Raw genomic sequence first — 20,983 nt, forward strand, 5'->3', positions numbered from 1 at the left:
GCCAGAGATCACCATGAGCCAAAATTCTTCTCTGAGAACCCGAGTTTGGTTCTGGTTGTAAGCTCCACTACTGACCTCTCTCTCTATAAAGACCCAGGCCCAAAAGCCGAGATCTGACTAACCAACTTCACCTCCGGCCCCCCGAATTTTTGAGATGAGTCCCAATCTCATTCAGTTTGAGACAGATTCCACTGCAGTGCTCACTAGTGGAAAGGTCTCACTCACCAGGCTGTTCGTTGCCCCAGACATCAGTAGATGCTGAAGAGCCACTATTTAAATTGGATGCCCTTTGCCACTGTTAACAACTGCCCTGCAATACAGCTCTGCTCCCATCTGCTTATGGACACAAGGAAACTTCCACTGCAGAGCTCAAGGGGTCTTTGCTAGCTAATGAGCTGGCAGGCGGGTGTTCCCAGAAGACCCTTCCTCAATACTGTCTCATCAGAGCACCAACCCAGTGGCAAGAGGGCTTAAACCTATCCATGCACATCGTCGTCAGCAGAGTATGCAATGAACGTCAGCAAGCAGCCCCAACAGAGTGGGAGACGAATTACACCGAAGCACACAGGGGATGGTATAAATACTGAGAGAGAGCAAACTGTGCAGGCATCAGTGAAGTCGAAGGACTTAGTGAGCAGGAGACCGGAACAGGGTGAGTAACTAAATTTCTCTCATGCTTTGCAAACCGTGTTAGTTACAAGCAAATCTGATAACAGAAGTACTTCTGGGGGCACAGTATCCTAAAGGCATTAAATGCAAATGGATTTCATGTATGTGATTATCTTTCATAGAGTCAAATTCTGCGGACAGTGTAAATCTGGAGTGGCTCCAGTGGAATTCCTCCAGCTTTCCACTGGTGAAACTGGGGTCAGAATTTGCCTTCTAGATATGAAAACAAAACCATAAATAGTGGCTAATCAACCCCACCCAACCTGAATCAGCAGCAAGGTGCTGGGTTGCCTTCCTCTTGCCAGCTACAATATCTTCATCATGTAATAGTTGATCTGACTTTCTTTTGTTAAGATGGTAATATTTTGAAATGACAGAGAACCACACAGCAGTTGGGCACAGACTGAATTCCCCTGCAGAACTGTGTTAGCTTGGAGATGGTATCACGCTGCTTCAGGCTGGTTACATTGTACAAGTTAGTTATGCAGTTGCTTTAAAAAAAGCCAAGAGGGGAAAAAATTCTTACAGTGAATATTCTTGACATCGGTGAGAGAACCCTGTAGGATCCCATCTAATCTCTATGTAGCCTGCACTCAGCCCCACAGTGGCCAAGTGCTTGTGGTCTTTGATCACCATCAGAGCCCTTAAAGAGGCAGGTTTGCAGCAGAGTTTTCCTATCAAAGCTTAAAATGGGTTGGGATGTCACAGACTCAACTGCCCGGAGCCTTCAGGAAAAAAGAGAGAGAATTTTGAGATGGAGTGAAGAAAATGTAGTCACTGATTATAGGCACTGTTTTATACCATGAATAAATGAAATTCCATCCTGACTTAATGACAGACCTGGCACTTGGCTGAGAATGCTTTAAATCCTGACCTGAGATCATACTAAACCCTGATCGCAGAGACATGTTCAGAAGAGTTTGTGATGCTGTGTCTGGTGCAACGGGGAAGTGCCACAAACTGGAACAAAGTGTTGCCTGGGGTGCAGAGGGGGAATCAAGATTTTTGGTTTCTAATCCCAACCCTGCCACTGACTTGCTGTGTGGTTTTGGGAAAGTCACTTAACATCTCAATATTTCCATGTTTAAAAGGAGCATAATAATCCCCTCAAGGCCCTTTGTGCTAGAGAAGCACAAAGCGTTGGTATATAGTTGTTACTGCAGTTTCTTTAGGTTGTAAAATAAAGATGGTAAAATTACACACTTCTTTCCCAGATTTAGGATATTGTGCTCAGTGGCTTGAGAATACAGTAGAACCTCAGTTACGAACACGTCAGGAATGGAGGTTGTTCGTTACTCTGAAATGTTCGTAACTCTGAACAAAACGTTATGGTGGTTCTTTCAAAAGTTTACAACTGAACATTGACTTAATACAGCTTTGCAACTTTACTATGCAGAAGAAAAATGCTGCTTTCCCTATATTTTTTCAATAGTTTGCATTTTTAACACTGTACAGAACTCAAATGTGAAATTGCAGAACTATTAACTATGGTTTGTAACCTGCCCTTTAAATCAGCTTTTGTACCCAATGACTGGAAGATAGCTAATGTAAGGCCAATATTTAAAAAGAGCTCTAGAGGTGATCCCAGCAATTACTGACCAGTAAGTCTAATGTCAGTACTGGGCAAATTTGTTGAAACAATAGTGAAGAATAAAATTGTCAGACACCTAGAAGAACATAAATCGTTGGGCAAAAGTCAACATGGTTTCTGTAAAGGGAAATCATGTCTTACTAATCTATTAGAGTTCTTTGAAGGGGTCAACAAACATGTGGACAAGGGGGATCCATGGACATGGTGTACTTAGATTTCCAGAAAGACTTTGACAAGGTCCCTCACCAAAGGCTCTTACGTAAATTAAGTTGTCATGGCATAAGAGGGAAGAACCTTTCATGGATTGAGAACTGGTTAAAAGACAGGGAACAAAGGGTAGGAATAAATGGTAAATTCTCAGAATGGAGAGGGGTAACTAGCGGTGTTCCCCAAGGGTCAGTCCTAGGACCAATCCTATTCAACTTATTCATAAATGATCTGGAGAAAGGGGTAAACAGTGAGGTGGCAAAGTTTGCAGATGATACTAAACTGCTCAAGATAGTTAAGATCAAAGCAGACTGTGAAGAACTTCAAAAAGAGTGGGCAGCAGGTTTAAAACAAATAAAAGGACGTTGTTCTTCACACAGAGCACAGTCAACTTGTGGAACTCCTTGCCTGGGGAGGTTGTGAAGGCTAGGACTATAACAGGGTTTAAAAGAGAACTGGATAAATTCATGGAGGTTAAGTCTGTTAATGGCTATTAGCCAGGATGGGTAAGGAATGGTGTCCCTAGCCTCTGTTTATCAGAGGGTGGAGATGGATGGCAGGAGAGAGATCACTTGATCATTACCTGTTAGGTTCACTCCCTCTGGGGCACCTGGCATTGGCCACTGTCAGCAAACAGGATACTGGATGGATGGACCCAGTATGATCATTCTAAAAAAATTGCGTGGTGTTTTTTGTTTTTTTTTGGTCACTGCTACTACCTGATTGCATACGTCTGGTTCCAAATGAGGTGTGAGATTGACTGGTCAATTCATAACTCTGAGGTTCTGCTGTACCATTGACCAGTATGTGAGCACAGCTCCACCTAACAAATCCAGGAAGCTGCCAACAAAGGGATGGCACCAGAGTCAGGGAGCAAAGCTGACTGCAGGGCTTGGCCGTACAGGTGCAATGGAGCACGTTCAGAGCTTTCGCTTTGCCCTGCTCTCTCAAACCTGCACCACAGAACCCTGGGGAAAGACCTCTTGGATCAGTAACTCCTCCCTTTCCCCAGCCAGTGCAAATGCCCCAACACTAGGGGCCCAATCCTGCTCTCCGTTACACAAGTGTAAATCCAGAGTTGGGCCACTGACCCAGTGGGGTTTCAGAGAGACCAGTGTAAATCCAGAGTAATGCCATTGGGGTTTCAAAGGTGCTGGGATAAATCCAGAGTAGCCCATTTGCTTTGCACTGGTGTAAGTTTTAGTGCAGTTATCAGTCCCTTCCAGGATTGCTTAGTTGAAGGCAGGACCCAGGGAGACCCAATGAGGGACATCTGGGAGGAGGCAGCACAGGCTGCGAGTGCCATCAGATTAAGAGAGTCTTCAGGCCAGAACGGCCCCTTGTGATCATCTCATCTGACCTCTTGTAGAACACAGGCCAGGGAACGTCCCCAAAATAATTCCTAGAGCAGATCTTCTAGAAAAACATCCAATCTTGACTTAAAATTTGTCAGTGATGGAGAATGTTCCAAATGTGAATTACCCTCACTGTGAAAAATGTACATCTTATTTCCGATTTGAATGTGTCTAGCTCCAACTTCCAGCCATTGGATCGTGTTATGCCTTTCTCGGCTAGTCTTAAGAGCCCATTGTCAAATATTTGTTCCCCTTGTAGGTACTTATAGACCAGGGGTGGCCAAACTGCCGCTCTTTTATAAAGCTTCCCATTCTCTGCCTACCACACTGGGGGGAGAGCTCAGGGCTTCTGCCCTGCAGTAGGGTGGTGGGTCTAGGAGCTTCTGTCAGAGGCGACTGGTGCCTGCTGAGGGGGGGCACAATATAAAGATTTGGGCCCCCCCAATAGCATGAGTCATGACCCCAATGCGCGCACACCCCTTATCCTTAGCGGCCCCTCCCCGCTGTGCCCAGCTGTTTGCTGCTGCCTCTCCAGTCTCCCCACAGCCGCAGCTTCCAGCTTGCCGGCTCCTGCAGCTGCTGTGCAGAGAGGGGGCCCAGCGACACCACGTCACCGAGTGGGCCCAGAAAACTCTGGCAAAAATTGGGGAGGGGCACAAGACCCTACATCTCTCAGCCACACGTCACCTCTGGCTTTTGTCCAGCGGGGAGGTGGGGTGTCTCAGGGCTTCAGCCTTGCAGCGTGCACCTGCCGGGGCTTGGGGCTTCAGCATGAGTGAGGCTCCAGCCCTGATCCCCAAGACCTCCCTCCGCACAAGGCTGAAGCCCCGAGCCTCGGCAGGCACCCCCGGCTCTCAAACTTCTGAAGATTGTCGTACGTGGCTCGGAGGATCAGTAATTTTGGCCACCCCTCTTATAGATTGTAATCAAGTCACCCCTTAACCTTCTCTTTATTGAGCTAAATAAATTGAACTCCTTGAGTCTATTGCTATAAGGCAGGTTTTCTAATCCTTTAATCATTCTCGTGGCTCTTCTCTGAACCCTCTGCAATTTATCAACATCCTTCCTGAATGGGTGGGCACCAGAACTAGACACAGTATTTCCGCAGTAGTCGCACCAGTGCCAAATAGAGGTAAAATAATTTCTCTACTCCTACTCGAGAGTCCCCTGTTTACGCATCCCAGAGCACATTAGCTCTTTTGGACAGATCTGCCCATAGGTCTTGAGCTAACGCTATCCTTAGTCCCTTTAGAAGCCAAGTGTCTTTCATCTGAGGGCCACGTAGCCTGTTACTGATGTTAACCAGTTGGACTTCACAACCACCCTGCCAGGCAGGTGAGTGTTATCCAAATTATACAGGTGAGGAACCCAGACACACAGCAACCTGCCTAGGGTCACCTAGCAGGAGAGCTGGGAAGAGAACCCAGGCTCCCTGTTCCAATCTCTTCCCACCAGGCCATGCTGCCTGTGCGCGCCCTGCACTGTATGCTAGGAAATGAGGTGCTGCCTGCCATATGGCTCTAGAACCACGCACGCTGTGGGACTTTTTCCTCCGCTGACTGCTCCCAGGCCATGTCTGACTCGCTCCTCCCTTCTCCTTGCAGGATCTCCCCACTCAGCCAGACAGCGCCATGGCATGTCAACGACCTCTCCTGCTCTTGCTCTTTGTAGTGCTAGTAGTCAGCACCCACCTGTCGAGAGCTCAGCACTGGTCCCACGGCTGGTATCCCGGAGGGAAAAGAGAACTAGATTTGCCACAGACTCCAGAGGTGAGTTCCAGCCTTTCCCTAGGGGGATCGTCCATATTACTTGAAAGCCCACAGTACATTCTAAATACATCTTGTTCTGCAGCCCTAATTTAAGGACTGATCCTGGGAGGTGCTGAGCATCCACATGGGATCCAGTGGGAATTGTGGGTGCTCAGCACCTCTGAGGATCAGGTCCTTAATGAAAATGCTGACATACATAGAGAGAAACCTTTCATCGCCATTTCCCAGCCCTGTGCTCACCACCCAGAGCACACGGCCTTCAGACACAGATCAGGATCTGAACCGTCCCAAGGCTCAGGGTTCTTCTGATCTGCACAGCTGGGGCATCTTAACAGACACAACTGGGAAGAGACAACAACTGGGAGAGAGCCAAAGTTGGACAGTCTTTAGTGCTCTCCCATGCTAGCTTTAAGGCATGCACCATTTCCTCCTTTCCTGCAGTATGTCAGCTGCCCTTCAAGGCAGATCCATGTGAAGGGTTCCATCTTGAGTTCAGCCGTTTGGGGGACTTTTCCCCCCTTAATATGCATTGACTGAATTTCGTCACCATCCAATATCCAGACATTAAAGCACAGCAAATTTCATGCACATTGGAAAGGCTTGAAGAGGTAACAGAGAAATATGAGCTAATGCCGTAGCTCTGTTAACAGAAAAATACCCTATAGGTCCCACACTGAGGCTACTAACTCATTTCACACAGGACACCAAACAGCCATTGGATGGTAACGCTTCCACTTCTAGGGTTATAGGAATTGCTGTATCAGATCAGACTGGTCACTCATTCTAGTCCAAAATCCTGACTCTCAAATTGGCCAGTACCAGTGCTTCAGAGGAAAGTACAAGACACTCTCTAGTGGACAATTATGTAATAACCAGTCCATAGTGAAAGTTTGTCATCTGCTCATTCTGGCTTATGCTCCACAGCATGAGAGTTTATATCCCTTGTTTCTTTCCCCCTAACTGTGAATATAAATGTCTTTATGACAGAGCAGGGCTGGATACAATTTAGGGATGAAAGACCATGAAGCCACCCAATCCCGGAAATGTATTTGTTTTGTTTGTGAGTTCAGGCTTCAGAAGAAATCAAACTCTGTGATGGGGAAGAGTGTGCTTATCTGAGGAGCCCAAGGAAAACCATTGTGAACACGCTGCTGGTAAGAACAACAAGCAACCTTCCCCAGTAGCTACCAGAGTGCCTCAGCATTTAGCAGAGGAGACAAAAGTGGGGGCAGTAGTGAACAATCCGGTATTGTCAATGATTAGAAGTATTTTCTATCTCTAATACCAAGGCTTTTAAAGACAAACAACAAACACAGCTGTCTGCCCAAAAGAACGTAAAGATCTAGCAAGATGCTGGGCATCTCCTGTGAAAAGTTCAGAATCATGGCCAGGACAAGTGTTCGGATAGGAAGAGCTCAAGAGATAAAACGTCCAGGTTATTCAAGTTCTTACATTGCTCCTATCATGGGGGTATCTGAATGTGGCCTCTGTTGTTTCCTTAATATACATATAATAATAATGAATTTTTAGGGAGCACAGTCAGGCAAGGAGGGGTAGGTGAGTGGTAGAAAGTTAATTGGAAGATGTAAGTCTTGAAAGGAAAGATTTGAAGGAGTAATGAAAGCCAGACATAATGGGTGGAGTGCCACTTAGACAGAAAAACATTCAGCATTTGAAAGACTGGGAAAATTATTTATTATTTGTACTGCCCCGACTGTGGATCACAACTCCACTGTGCTAGATGCTGAACAAATGGTCTGAGATCAATCAAATGCAATTAAATGGAGAATCAGGCCCAATAAATTGTGGGATTTAAAAAAAAATGTCTTTGTTGCCAAACAGGCTGACATGCTGGCGAGACAACTACAGAAGAAGAAGTGAGCCCTTCCACAGACTCTTTCCGAAATGCTTGCCAGCCCCACTGGCTTTTCAGTCATTTCCTTTGCAACATGATGGTGTGTCTGTAGATTCCATGTATCTGACCGTTAAAGAATTCTTATGAACATCTTGGCTGACTGCACTTGAATGCTGGGAACGTGGATAATGGTGTAATGTTTGAGAAATGCCCCCGACCCATCACCCAACCAGAACGAGGCCCTGTCTGGAGTTCTTTACGCACTTGTGTAATTCCATCATGTTGAATAAAATACTTTATTTTGCTATATATACAATTCCATCCACATTTATGACCTTACCTATGTCTTAAAAAAATAAAAATAAATGAATCTCCAGCCCCATCAACCAGTTTTAAGCATGCACTGATTTTTTTTGTACAAGAGTCAAGTCACAAAGCCCTTTATTGGTAATTCCTGGCCCTCCCTGAACTGCTTTCTGGGTAGTTCAGCCTTCTGGCTAAGTGCTGGAATATTCGGCCAAACTTGATTCAAAATGTGAGAAAACGCCCTATGTACGGCCCTTCGTTCACCGAGATACAAATATCAGGAAAGGTTTGATGATAGTTTTTTTTTCACAAAAGGCAACATTCTCACATTCATATTAAGAAAATAAGAAAGAGCAATGGTAAAGTTCTTGGGAAGATAACAAAAGGAAACATGATCTAGTGGTTAGAGTACTAGTCTGGGACTTGGGAGACCCAGGTTAAAGCCCTTCCTGTGTGACCTTGGGCACGTCACTTCGTCTCTCTGTGACTCAGTTTCCTCTCTGTACAAATAGCAGCACTGCCCTATTGGGGTGTTGTGAGGCCAAATACATTAGAGATTGTGAAGATACTGTGGTAATGGGCTTCATATACATACCTAAGACAGCCCAAAGAGGGTATCTTTTGTCTGTAGCAGGTTACATCTGCCATGAAGTGGTAGCTGTTTCTGCAGCAGTGAAGTAATGTCATTAAAGGTGCAGTGCCCAAAACCAAAGTCATAATAGATATAAGGAGCAGGTAGGTATGAATTCTTCCACCCAAAACCAAATGTGAATAAGTCCACTGTCAATCACCATGTACACAGAGTTTAAATACATACCGAGAGTTTCACTCGCTGACAACGTCTCTGTTTTGCTATCCGTTCTATGTGGCAGTCAGTTACACTGAAATTAATATGAATTACAGTGGTCAAATACGATTTATTCTAAATCAGCTGGGACTCTCAATCTCTATACTGATTGCTTTATAAATAAAAAACAGTTGGTAATGAAGGATTGTTTTAATTTACTGCTCATGTAAAAAATGTGTCAATTAAAATGAGGCAAAAATTCTTGGAACTAGATTTCAACATTTCTGAGAAATAACACCCTCACATTTCCAAGCCAATTTATGTAGCACCTTACATCCACACATTTCCCAAAACAACTTACAAACTTAGAGCCATATTCTGCTCTCAGCTGCATCAGTATAAAACCAGGATAACTCCAGTGACTTTTACTGTAATGGTGACATGGCAAAGTGTATTGCCACCTTCACTTCCACACTGCTGCCAACAGCAGCATGGCTTAGTGCCCAGAGAGCACGGCTGTGGAGCTTGCCTGCAAAGATGGGGAGCCCCCTGAGCCAGAGACTGTCCCCATGCACCCAGCCCCTCCACCCAGGGACTGCCCTCCAGCTCCTCCCCAGACAGGGACTGTCCCACCAGCATCCAGACCCCACAACAGCGGGCTGGCACATGTGCCTGCTCTGCAGATACAGGATGCCCTGTCTAGGACAGAATGGCCTGTCCAGGGGAGAACGGCCCCTCCAGGAACTGCCCCCTAGCACCTCCCAGCAACTGCCCCAGTATCTAGCCCCCCCCCCCCCCCCCCAGCCAGGGACTGCCACCAGTCCCCTCACCTAGAGTTTGTCCCCAATGCACAGGCTGCACCCACTCCCTGTAGCCCTAACTCCTTGCACCCACCTTCCCATGCCCGCTGGTCTCTTACTGTGACTGCAGGTAGCTCTGCCTTGCAGCCTGCCTGTCACTGCAGTCCTAGTGCCAGGGAACCTGCTCTGCCAGAGTCACTGGACACACGATCCTGTAGGGACGGGGGGCGCTGAACACCCTGGCCTCCTGCTGAGGCTGCTGGCCCTGACACTGCTGGGAGGAGGTGTGTGTTGGGGGGGCTGATGCTGCTGGGCTTGATCCTGGCAGAGGGGCTGATGCCGGTGGGCCTAATCCTGCACCACCCCATTTTTGTACAAACACAAACCATGCTGGCTCTGCGCCCAGGACAGGTGCCCCTCCTGCCCTAGTTACGGCCCTGAGGATGTCACGTGGGCTGCAGCTGTGCTGACTGGGCCACAAGTGGCCTGCAAGCCAAGAACCACTGACCTAGATGATTAGGCCCTAGCCTGTGACTGGGGCTGGCTATTCCGTGGGGAGCCAGGGTAGGGCGGAGGCCAGGCATGGTGTGCGTGTGGTGGCTCGTGTTGCTGAGGTGATGCACTGCAGCATCCTGCCCTCTGTTGGGGAGCGGTCCCATCCTTTGTCACTCTTGCCTGGCTCGCTTTTCCCACCACAGTTTTGTGCAGCTCCTTGGGCTGCTTCTCTCCGAGGAGCAATGGTCACCTCCCCTGAGCACTGGGGCAGGCCCGGGAGGCAGCAGGAGCCTGGTTCTAAGTGGTGGGCCGGGCCGGGCCAGGGGTGGTGAGACAGGCCTGGGGGGCAGCAGGAGCTCGGCCCCGAGCCGTGGGGCAGCCCTGGGGGGGGGACGGGACGCAGGACCCTGGCCCTGAGCCGTGGGGCAGGCCTGGGGGAAGAAGGAGCCTGGCCCCGAGCTGTGGGGCAGCCCTGTGGGGGGAGGGGGGACGCAGGACCCTGGCCCTGAGCCGTGGGGCAGGCCTGGGGGCAGCAGGAGCCCGGCCCTGGGGGGAAAGCAGGATCCCAGCCCTGAGCCGTGGGGCAGGCCTGGGGGGGGGGGCGCAGGAGCCCGGCCCTGAGAAGTGGGGCAGGGCTGGGGGGAGGGGGTGAAGCAGGAGCCCGGCCGTGGGGCAGCCCGGGGGGGGAAGCAGGAGCCCGGCCCTGAGCCGTGGTGCAGCCCTGGGGGGGAGGGGCGGGAGCGGAGGCTGAGGAGACAGAGACCCAGGGGGCGGGGCCTGGCCCCTGGGCGGGGCTGACTCTGCCCCGCTCCCGCCAGTTGCCGGCCCGGAAAGAACTACATTTCCCATCATGCCCCTGCAACCCCCCCCCTCAGGCCCAGAGCCGGCCTCCCGCATCCGCTTCCGGGCGAGGGGTCAGGTCCATGGCGGCGCCCAGCCGGAGGTCGGTGGGGCCGCCATGCTGCCCGCGCTGCGCCGCTGCTGGGCCCCGCTGAGCCGCCGGCCGCTGCCGCTGCTGGTGCCGGCCCGGGGCCGCAAGTCCCGCCACGACCCGCCCGCCAAGTCCAAGGCCGGGCGGCTGAAGGTGCCGCCGCCCGTGGACCCGGCCGAGCTGCTGGTGGTGAGCGAGCGCTACCGGCACCACCGGCTCGTGCTGCAGGCGCTCAGGTCCGTCCGCTGCACGCGGGGTCCGCGGGCGGGGGGGGGTGTCATTTCCCCAGGCCCCGAGCCCGGGAGCGCCGGGACCCAGAGGGCAGCCCCGTGCCTCCCCCTGCGCTAGGGGGTCCGGAGTTCATAGGCACAGTCCGGCTATAAGGGGCTTTGTCTTATATAGGTGCCTATAACCCCCCCTCCCCACACACACACACTCTCACGCCCCTCCTGTCCCGATTTTTCACACTTACTGTCTGGTCACTCCGCCCCAGGGGATCACAAACTGGGGGTTGGGACCCCTCAAGGGGTCACGAGGTTATTACATGGGGGGGGGGGTCGTGAGCTGTCACCCTCCACCCCAACCCCCGCTTTGCCTCCAGCATTTATAATGGCTTTAAATAGATAAAGAGTGTTTTTAATTTATAAAGTGGGGGGGTCGCACTCAGAGGCTTGCTGTGTGGAAGGGGTCACCAGTACAAAAGTTTGAGAACCACTGACCTACCCTGCACGGGGCTGGGGAGCCGGGGTGGTCTCCTAACATGCCCGTTCTTCCCTCTGCCCATGCCCGGGGAGCAATGAGGTGGTAGGTCCAGACCGGGTGTGTGTATGTGTGCGTGTTCGTTCATCACTCCCCAGAACTACTGCTTCGGCTCCTGGAGAGGAGTCGAGATGTACGATAGGGTTGGGTGTGATGACTTCTATTGTTGAAACCAGTGGGCGGGCATGTGTACAGGGCTGGCCTGTAGGCTGCCTTGCTGAAAGGACCCTTGTAAACCTTAGCAGGAGTGTGAGGGGAAAAAAGCCTTATACATGTTCAGAATTCCAGGTTTTAAAGACACCCCAACCCCACTCCAACATTTGGAAAGGGAAATGGCACTGTCAGGTGACTGTCTGGAAGTCGTCAGTTCAAGCCTTCTAGTGGTGTCATGGCCCAGTGGCAGGTGAAGGCCGCTAGCTGGTAAAAGACCTGCTTTAGAATCCATCTCCCAAGACAGAAGCATTGGTAATCCCATGAAAAGCAATGTTGATGTGACTGTGCCATGCTTAGGGCCTTTCTTTCCTCTCTCCCAGGGCGGAGTTCAAGCAAGAGGTATTGCAGAAGAAGCGTCAGGAGCGCCTTGATAAAGAGGGTGGGGAGGAGGCAATGGAGGAGCACCGGAAGCTGATGGCATGGAACAATGCTGAGAACGAGCGGCTGCGGAAAAAAAGGTGAGAAATGGCCCTCAGGCCTGCTGCAGGAAGGGCTTGGAGTGCCGCTTCAGTGCGATGAAACCATTTGAGATGCCAGAGGTACGCAGGGAGGCTGTGATCCCACCCCCGAAAGGGTCTTAGGAGCCTTCTCTGGTCTGTGATTCAGAGAGCATGTGAATTCATAGATTCTTAGATGTTGGTCCCTTCTGGCCTTGGAGTGTGATCATCTAGTCTGACCTCCTGTATAGCACAGGCCATAGAACTTCCCCAAAATAACTCCTATAGCAGATCTTTTAGAAAAATACCTTTGATTTAAAAATTGTCCATGATGGAGATTGTCCACCACAATCGTTGGTAAGTTGTTCCAATGGTTAATTACCCTTACAGTGAAAAATGAACATAAGAACATAAGAAAGGCCGTACCGGGTCAGACCAAAGGTCCATCTAGCCCAGTATCTGTCTACCGACAGTGGCCAATGCCAGGTGCCCCTGAGGGAGTGAACCTAAAAGGCAACGATCAAGTGATCTCTCTCCTGCCATCCATCTCCATCCTCTGACGAACAGAGGCTAGGGACACCATTCTTACCCATCCTGGCTAATAGCCATTTATGGACTTAGCCACCATGAATTTATCCAGTCCCCTTTTAAACATTGTTATAGTTCTAGCCTTCACAACCTCCTCAGGTAAGGAGTTCCACAAGTTGACTGTGCGCTGCGTGAAGAAGAACTTCCTTTTATTTGTTTTAAACCTGCTGCCTATTAATTTCATTTGGTGACCCCTAGTTCTTGTATTATGGGAATAAGTAAATAACTTTTCCTTATCCACTTTCTCAACATCACTCATGATTTTATATACCTCTATCATGTCCCCCCTTAGTCTTCTCTTTTCCAAACTGAAGAGTCCTAGCCTCTTTAATCTTTCCTCATATGGGACCCTCTCTAAACCCCTAATCATTTTAGTTGCTCTTTTCTGAACCTTTTCTAGTGCTAGAATATCTTTTTTGAGGTGAGGAGACCACATCTGTACACAGTATTCGAGATGTGGGCGTACCATGGATTTATATAAGGGCAATAATATATTCTCAGTCTTATTCTCTATCCCCTTTTTAATGATTCCTAACATCCTGTTTGCTTTTTTGACCGCCTCTGCACACTGCGTGGACATCTTCAGAGAACTATCCACGATAACTCCAAGATCTTTTTCCTGACTCGTTGTAGCTAAATTAGCCCCCATCATGTTGTATGTATAGTTGGGGTTATTTTTTCCAATGTGCATTACTTTACATTTATCCACATTAAATTTCATTTGCCATTTTGTTGCCCAATCACTTAGTTTTGTGAGATCTTTTTGAAGTTCTTCACAATCTGCTTTGGTCTTAACTATCTTGAGTAGTTTAGTATCATCTGCAAACTTTGCCACCTCACTGTTTACCCCTTTCTCCAGATCATTTATGAATAAATTGAATAGGATTGGTCCTAGGACTGACCCTTGGGGAACACCACTAGTTACCCCTCTCCATTCTGAGAATTTACCATTAATTCCTACCCTTTGTTCCCTGTCCATTAACCAGTTCTCAATCCATGAAGGGACCTTTCCTTTTATCCCATGACAGCTTAATTTACGTAAGAGCCTTTGGTGAGGGACTTTGTCAAAGGCTTTCTGGAAATCTAAGTACACTATGTCCACCGGATCCCCCTTGTCCACATGTTTGTTGACCCCTTCAAAGAACTCTAATAGATTAGTAAGACACGATTTCCCTTTACAGAAACCATGTTGACTATTGCTCAAGAGTTTGTTTTTCTGTGTGTCTGACAATTTTATTCTTTACTATTGTTTCAACTAATTTGCCCGGTACCGACGTTAGACTTACCGGTCTGTAATTGCCGGGATCACCCTTAGAGCCCTTTTTAAATATTGGCGTTACATTAGCTAACTTCCAGTCATTGGGTACCGAAGCCGATTTAAAGGACAGGTTACAAACCTTAGTTAATAGTTCCGCAACTTCACATTTGAGTTCTTTCAGAACTCTTGGGTGAATGCCATCTGGTCCCGGTGACTTGTTAATGTTGAGTTTATCAATTAATTCCAAAACCTCCTCTAGTGACACTTCAATCTGTGACAGTTCCTCAGATTTGTCACCTACAAAAGCCAGCTCAGGTTTGGGAATCTCCCTAACATCCTCAGCCGTGAAGACTGAAGCAAAGAATCCATTTAGTTTCTCCGCAATGACTTTATCATCTTTAAGCGCTCCTTTTGAATTTTGATCATCAAGGGGCCCCACTGGTTGTTTAGCAGGCTTCCTGCTTCTGATGTACTTAAAAAACATTTTGTTATTACCTTTGGAGTTTTTGGCTAGCCGTTCTTCAAACTCCTCTTTGGCTTTTCTTATTACACTCTTGCACTTAAGTTGGCAGTGTTTGTGCTCCTTTCTATTTGCCTCACTAGGATTTGACTTCCACTTTTTAAAGGAAGTCTTTTTATCTTTCATTGCTTCTTTTACATGGTTGTTAAGCCACGGTGGCTCTTTTTTAGTTCTCTTACTGTTTTTCTTAATTTGGGGTATACATTGAAGTTGGGCCTCTATTATGGTGTCTTTAAAAAGGGCCCACGCAACTTGCAGGGATTTCACTTTAGTCACTGTACCTTTTAACTTTTGTCTAACTAACCCCCTCATTTTTGTATAGTTCCCCCTTTTGAAATTAAAGGCCACAGTGTTGGGCAGTTGAGATGTTCTTCCCCTCACAGGGATGTTGAATGCTATTGTATTATGGTCACTATTTCCAAGCGGTCCTGCTATAGTTACCTCTTGGACCAGCTCCTGTGCTCCACTCAAGATTAAATCTAGAGTCGCCTCTCCCCGTGTGGGTTCCCATACCAGCTGCTCCATGAAGCAGTCATTTAAAGTATCGAGAAATTTTATCTCGGCATTTCGTCCTGAAGTGAAATGTTCCCAGTCAATATGGGGATAATTGAAATCCCCCACTATTATTGGGTTCTTAATTTTGATAGCCTCTCTAATTTCCCTTAGCATTTCATCATCACTATTACTGTCCTGGTCAGGTGGTCGATAATAGATCCCTACTGTTATATTTTTACTAGAGCATGAAATTTCTATCCATAGAGACTCTATGGAACCTGTGGATTCGCTTAAGATTTTTACTTCATTTGAATCTACACTTTCTTTAACATATAGTGCCACTCCTCCCCCTGCACGGCCTGTTCTGTCCTTCCGATATATTTTGTACCCCGGAATGATTGTGTCCCATTGATTGCTCTCAGTCCACCAGGTTTCTGTGATGCCTATTATATCTATATCCTCCTTTATCACAAGACACTCTAGTTCACCCATCTTATTATTTAGACTTCTGGCATTTGTGTACAAGCACTTTAAAAACTTGTCCCTGTTTATTAGCCTACCTTTTTCTGATGTGCCAGATTCTTTTTTATGTGACTGTTTATCATCTGATCCAGCCCTTACATTATACTTCTCATTCCTCTGCTCCTGACTATAACCTGGAGATTCTCTATCATCAGACTCTCCCCTAAGAGAAGTCTGTGTCCGATCCACACGCTCCTCTGCAGCAGTCGGCTTTCCCCCATCTCCTAGTTTAAAAACTGCTCTACAACCTTTTTAATGTTTAGTGCCAGCAGTCTGGTTCCACTTTGGTTTAGGTGGAGCCCATCTCTCCTGTATAGGCTCCTCCCATCCCAGAAGTTTCCCCAGTTCCTAATGAACGTGAACCCCTCCTCTCTACACCATCGTCTCATCCACGCATTGAGACTCTGAATCTCTGCCTGCCTACCTGGCCCTGCGCGTGGAACTGGGAGCATTTCTGAAAATGCCACCATAGAGGTCCTGGATTTCAGTCTCTTCCCTAGCAGCCTAAATTTGGCTTCCAGGACATCTCTCCTACCCTTCCCTATGTCATTGGTACCTACATGTACCACGACCACCGGCTCCTCCCCAGCACTACACATAAGTCTATCTAGATGCCTCGAGAGATCCGCAACCTTCGCACCAGGCAGGCAAGTCACCATACGGTTCTCCCGGTCATCACAGACCCAGCTATCTACATTTCTAATAATCGAATCTCCCATTACTAACACCTGCCTTTTCCTAGAAACTCGAGTTCCCTCCCCCGGAGAGGCAACCTCAGTGCGAGAGGTAACCCCAGCACCATCTGGAAGGAGGGTCCCAACTATGGGAAGGTTTCCCTCTGCTCCCATTGACTGCTCTACTTCCCTGAGCCCTTCTTCCTCCTCCTCAGCCTTATTTTTAGTCTGAATTTGTCTAGCTTCAACTTCCAGTCTTTGGATCGTGTAAACACTTTTCTCTGCTAGACTGAAGTGCCCTTTATTAAATATTTGTTCCCCATGTACATGCTTATAGTCGGTAATCAAGTCACAAGCTTGCTAAACTGATTGTTTCTTGAAGAGATGACTTCTGAGGTAGGCTAATGGCTTCTGGAGCCTTCTACCTCTAGCTTAAATCCAGCCCAGGCCACTGTACTAAGAGGTATTACTAGCTGCTGGCAGTTCAGCCCTCTGTACAAAATGGGTTTGGTGTCAGAACACTTGCTAGCCAGACAAATGTCCCTCTTGCAACACCAGCACAGCTGGCAATAAATGGCTCCTTTAATGGCTGGATCATAGAGACTGAACTGTATCCTCCCCTTTTTTATTCTGGACGGGATTATGATTACATTTGAGGACACCTTTAAATAGGAGCTCGAAACCTTTATTTTGTTGTAATCTCATTGAAATGGCAAAAACCAAACCAGAGATTATAAACTCTCAGCATGATCTGAATTTTTCATGGTGGCTTGATGAAAAAAGAATTGATATGGAGAATATGAATGTAAAAATCACCCCTTTTGGTGACTCTTTTTTTTTTTCTTTCACTGAATTCTCTCTCCTTTTGTACCCCTGTTGCATTAGTTATGCTAGGTATGTATGAGGAGAATTTTCATTGTTGTTGCCCAAGCTATCCCTGTTCTGTGAATAGCTAGGACTTCAGGCCCCATATCTGTCATGCTGAACTTTTCACCACCCCATCACCTACTGCTAGGCCTACCTTGCTTCACCATCCTCGTCTGGCAGGTTTCACTTGAACATTAAATGTTTCCCTGCGAGGCTGCTGTGCTGTGCCTCCCGATGTTCTGAGGAGGGCTCACCAGTATCCCATTTCTCTTGTGGTCATGTGACAGGGAGGAGCGACTTAGAAGAGAGGAGGAAGAATTGCAGGACCATAAGTTACAAGGAGCCCTCAACCGTGCCAGGTTAATGGAGGATTTTCTTAAGCAGAAGGAGAGAGAGGTCCTACAGTTGCAGGTATGGAAGGCTTGAGTTTGAGGGCAGTGATCACTGTGTTAGGTGACTTTGTGAACCCCTCAAATTGTAACCGCTGCCACCTGCTGCTCTGTTTGGTACCCAGGGGTTGGGAGTTCTGTGGAGGCACCAGGCTCACACCCTGGAGAGGGGAGAAGGGAATTTCATTGCTCTGTGGCAAACTCCTGCCTTCCCAGCTGCCTCAAGGAGTAGCCTTGATGATCTTGGAATGCAATAAGGATGTCCTGCCTGAGACCTTTGAGAGCGGGTTGGGGAATAAATTTGGGTGGGAGATGGGGATCCATGTGTTTCCAGGGTTTCCTCAATAAGAGTATTACAGTGCCAAGCTCTCCTTTGCTTCTGATAAGTCCTGAGCCCCTCTTGAGGTATAATGAGAATCTTTGTTGCAGTCTCCAGGCTTTGTCTTCCTGAATGAGGGTTGAGAACCTCAGAGCTGCTGGAAGAGCCACTCCAGGCCCCATAAACACAAGTTACAGGAGCAGCTGCCCTGTGGGGTAGTAACTGTGCATGCTCCACTGGGTTTGAATTGAGACTGGAGTTTGGGTGAGACGCTAAAGGAGAATTTCTGGGGGTGCTCATCCCTCTCCAGTTCATGCCTGTTTCGTCAGCTCCACCCTGGCATCAGATCAGAGCAAATGGAGCATGTCAGAGTGCAGAGCCCTGACCCCTCTGTCCTGAAACACAGTCTCATTCCATGTTCTGTGTCTAATCACCTGCCTCAGTGGGCACAAATGCTGCACGCACTGAGAGTTGGCTTCCACCTTTCATTGATTTTAGGAGGAAGCCAGAAATTTCATCACCCCTGAAAACCTGGATGAGCGAATCGAAGAGTGCCTGGATAATCCTCGCAACTACAACTTCGCCATCGATAAAGAAGGACGCATCGTTAAGCGGAGCGTGCCATCCTAGAGGCTCTCTCTTGATCGGGACAGTTCGGATGGGAGACTTTCCCCTGGCTTCCATCCAGATGCAGTGCTCAGGGCAGGAGCATGAGGAAAGGCGCATCATGCATATAAGTCGACTGTGGAATTTCATTTAGACAAGCAGCCCTTTGGTGCCAGTCACAATTCCTGCCTTGAAAGTCTGTCAGCTGCTTCATAACTCATGTCCCTTTGCTTTGGGACGAATTACTGTTGTCTCTGAAATAAAGGAACCTGTTTTGTACAGCGCTGTAGCTCTTGATTTCTTAGGCACAGTAGTTCAGAAGTATTAGTTGAATATATCGATCTGTGAGCTTATATAGCTTCCATCACTGCAGTGTCTGAGTGCCCAGACAAGCCTCTGCCAGTTCAAGATTATTCTCTGCAAAATATTCCGAGGATTTGGACTCCAGTAGGTTTATTCCGTCACTGGATGCTTAGTCATGTGACTTCTATCACTTTCCTAATCTGTTTTCTAAACGTTCCAACCTAATTTCCTCCTTTAGCAGTGTTACTGACTTAATGGGTGTGGGGAAGCTGTAGATGTGATACCTCTTGATTTTAATCAGGCTTTTGAGACAGTCTCATGTGACATTCTCATAAGCAAACTAGGGAAATGTGGTGGTGATGAAATTTACTATGAGGTGATTGCATAACTACTCAAAGAGCAGATATCAATAGTTAGCTGTCAAACTGGGAGGACTTACCTAGTGGGGTCCTGCAGTAGTCTGGCTTGGGTCCGGCACTATTCAATATTTTCATTCATGACTTGGATAATGGAGTGGAGAGGATACTTATAAAATTTGTGGATGATGCCAAGACTGAGGGTTGCAAGCACTTGGAAGGACAGGATTAAAATTCAAAATGACCTTGATATATGAGAGAATTGGTCTGAAATCAACAAGCTGAAATTCAGCAAAGACAAGTGCAAAGTATTGCACTTGGGAAGGAAAAATCAAATGCACAACTATAAAATGGAGAATAACAATAGGTGATAGTTCTACAGAAAAGGATCTGGAGGGGTTATAGTTGACCACAAAATGAATGAGAGTCAACAATGTGATGTAGTTGCAAAAAAGGCTAAGATAATTCTGGAGTGTCTTAATAGGAGTTTTGAATATAACACACGGGAAGTAATTATCCTGATCTGTGTGGCACTGGTGAGGCTTTAGCTGGAGTACTGTGTTCAGTTTTGGGTACCACACTTCAAGAAAGATTTGGACAAACTGGAGAAAGAAGACTGAGAGGGGACCTTCAAATATGTTAAGGGCAGTTATAAAGAGGATGGTCTATTTTTCTCCATGTCCGCTGAAAATAGGACAAGTAGTAATTAGCTTCATCTACAGCAAAGGAGATTTAGGTTATATATTAGGAAAAACTTTCTAACTATGAGGATAGTTAAGTACTGGAACAGTCTTCCACAGGAGGTTGTGGAATCTCCATTGGAGATTTTTAAGAAGAGGTTGGACAAACATCTGGCAGGGATGGTTTAGGTTTACTTGGTCCTGCCTCGGCACAGGGGGCTGGACTAGATGAGCTCTTTATGGCCCTTCCAATGCTACATTTCCATGATTCCTTGGGAAAAACTGCCCTGTAGCCAAAAGATCTTGCTGTCTGGAGATCTGTTACTGATTTACAGTGTAAATTCTTTTTGGTTAATTTCTTTCTATTTTCATAGTGCTACTTCCTCTGATTACCCCTTAACTAACCCTCCTCCTAGACAAAAATCTTTATTAAACTCCAGTTAAGGTTGAGAGCACTTATCTGCAAATTAAGGTTGGGGGAAAAAAATCTTTACCAGAAGTTTCGTAGTATTAAAAACGTGAGGAAAAAAGATTAAAAACCAGGGCAATTCAGAGTTAAGGTCAAACCTTTTAAAAGAAATCCACATGTTTGAAACTATGGAAACACACAGTTGAGACATACAAGCACTCTTAACTGTGCCCTTGTAATGAGATTGAACTTGATGCTTACACTGAGTTCACCACTTGTTCTCACCCTAGATCTTTCTGATATTTGCTTGCCGGCAGCCATCCTCCATATTCTGTTGATTGTTTCCACTAGATGGCCTTAGGATTTGTAAGTACTGAATCTTGCTTTGCTCACGTTTCTAATCAATCCCTGGTGGCTATGTCATGGTTTGGTTCAGTTCTCATATGGATTTGTCCTTCTGGTTTTGGTGTCACTGACAAACTTGATCATGGCTGAATTTGCTTCCTTGATTCAGGGAAATATGTTTGTCTGTGAGGTGCACAGAGTACATCACTGGTGATCTCTAAATCCTTTAGGTCATGGATTCTCTATGTGGGGTTCATGAGCACATATAATAGGACCACTCTATCCCATGTTGTTAAATGGGAGAGAGTCCTGACTGGGTGAGGGAAGGATCTCGGAGGTCCCAGTATGGAAAAGGCTGGGAACCCTACTCTAGATCATTAATGAAACTTATGAGTCTCATTACTGCCCCCTGCACCACTCCATGTGGTTTGCTCCTCATATTCAGAGTTTGGACTCTGCCATTCACTACTCTGTTTTT

General features: G+C 47.3%; 2 protein-coding genes and 1 long non-coding RNA gene across 5 annotated transcripts in view; 2 read left to right on the forward strand and 1 right to left on the reverse strand.

The window, feature by feature from the left end:
• LOC123370799 overlaps positions 1-9,596 on the reverse strand; it is a 38,859-nt gene extending 29,263 nt beyond the window's left edge. For both annotated transcript variants that reach the window (XR_006579556.1, XR_006579557.1), the window contains exons 1-2: positions 9,434-9,596; positions 8,570-8,633 (exon numbers count right to left, since the gene is read on the reverse strand). This is a non-coding gene — a long non-coding RNA (uncharacterized LOC123370799). The remainder of the gene's footprint in view (positions 1-8,569; positions 8,634-9,433) is intronic.
• Positions 529-7,761, forward strand: LOC123370797 (progonadoliberin-2). Of its 2 annotated transcripts, XM_045017602.1 has the most exons (4): positions 529-652; positions 5,427-5,591; positions 6,662-6,745; positions 7,434-7,761. In XM_045017602.1, the coding sequence occupies exons 2-4, from the start codon at positions 5,454-5,456 to the stop codon at positions 7,470-7,472; spliced, it is 261 nt and encodes an 86-aa protein (XP_044873537.1). In that variant the 5' UTR covers positions 529-652; positions 5,427-5,453; the 3' UTR covers positions 7,473-7,761. The 2 variants fall into 2 exon arrangements, with proteins under 2 accessions (XP_044873537.1, XP_044873536.1); XM_045017601.1 differs by lacking the exon at positions 529-652 and having other exon boundaries at positions 5,292-5,591.
• A 1,152-nt stretch (positions 9,597-10,748) lies between the features above and the next one.
• On the forward strand, positions 10,749-18,691 carry MRPS26 (mitochondrial ribosomal protein S26). Its single transcript, XM_045017599.1, has 4 exons — positions 10,749-11,001; positions 12,058-12,195; positions 17,386-17,509; positions 18,305-18,691. The coding sequence occupies exons 1-4, from the start codon at positions 10,793-10,795 to the stop codon at positions 18,434-18,436; spliced, it is 603 nt and encodes a 200-aa protein (XP_044873534.1). The 5' UTR covers positions 10,749-10,792; the 3' UTR covers positions 18,437-18,691.
• Positions 18,692-20,983: the final 2,292 nt, after the last annotated feature.

The sequence above is a fragment of the Mauremys mutica genome, chromosome 5, assembly GCF_020497125.1.
Source record: "Mauremys mutica isolate MM-2020 ecotype Southern chromosome 5, ASM2049712v1, whole genome shotgun sequence".
NCBI lineage: Eukaryota > Metazoa > Chordata > Testudines > Geoemydidae > Mauremys > Mauremys mutica.

What these genes read in the sequence shown, in the direction of transcription:
- LOC123370797 (XM_045017602.1), top strand. Translation starts at nt 5,454, where the DNA reads ATGGCATGTCAACGACCTCTCCTGCTCTTGCTCTTTGTAGTGCTAGTA. An exon ending in ATTTGCCACAGACTCCAGAG is followed by an intron (nt 5,592 to 6,661) that starts GTGAGTTCCAGC and finishes TTGTGAGTTCAG; the next exon opens with GCTTCAGAAGAAATCAAACT. An exon ending in CCATTGTGAACACGCTGCTG is followed by an intron (nt 6,746 to 7,433) that starts GTAAGAACAACA and finishes GTTGCCAAACAG; the next exon opens with GCTGACATGCTGGCGAGACA.
- MRPS26 (XM_045017599.1), top strand. Translation starts at nt 10,793, where the DNA reads ATGCTGCCCGCGCTGCGCCGCTGCTGGGCCCCGCTGAGCCGCCGGCCG. An exon ending in CTCGTGCTGCAGGCGCTCAG is followed by an intron (nt 11,002 to 12,057) that starts GTCCGTCCGCTG and finishes CCTCTCTCCCAG; the next exon opens with GGCGGAGTTCAAGCAAGAGG. An exon ending in GAGAGGTCCTACAGTTGCAG is followed by an intron (nt 17,510 to 18,304) that starts GTATGGAAGGCT and finishes CATTGATTTTAG; the next exon opens with GAGGAAGCCAGAAATTTCAT.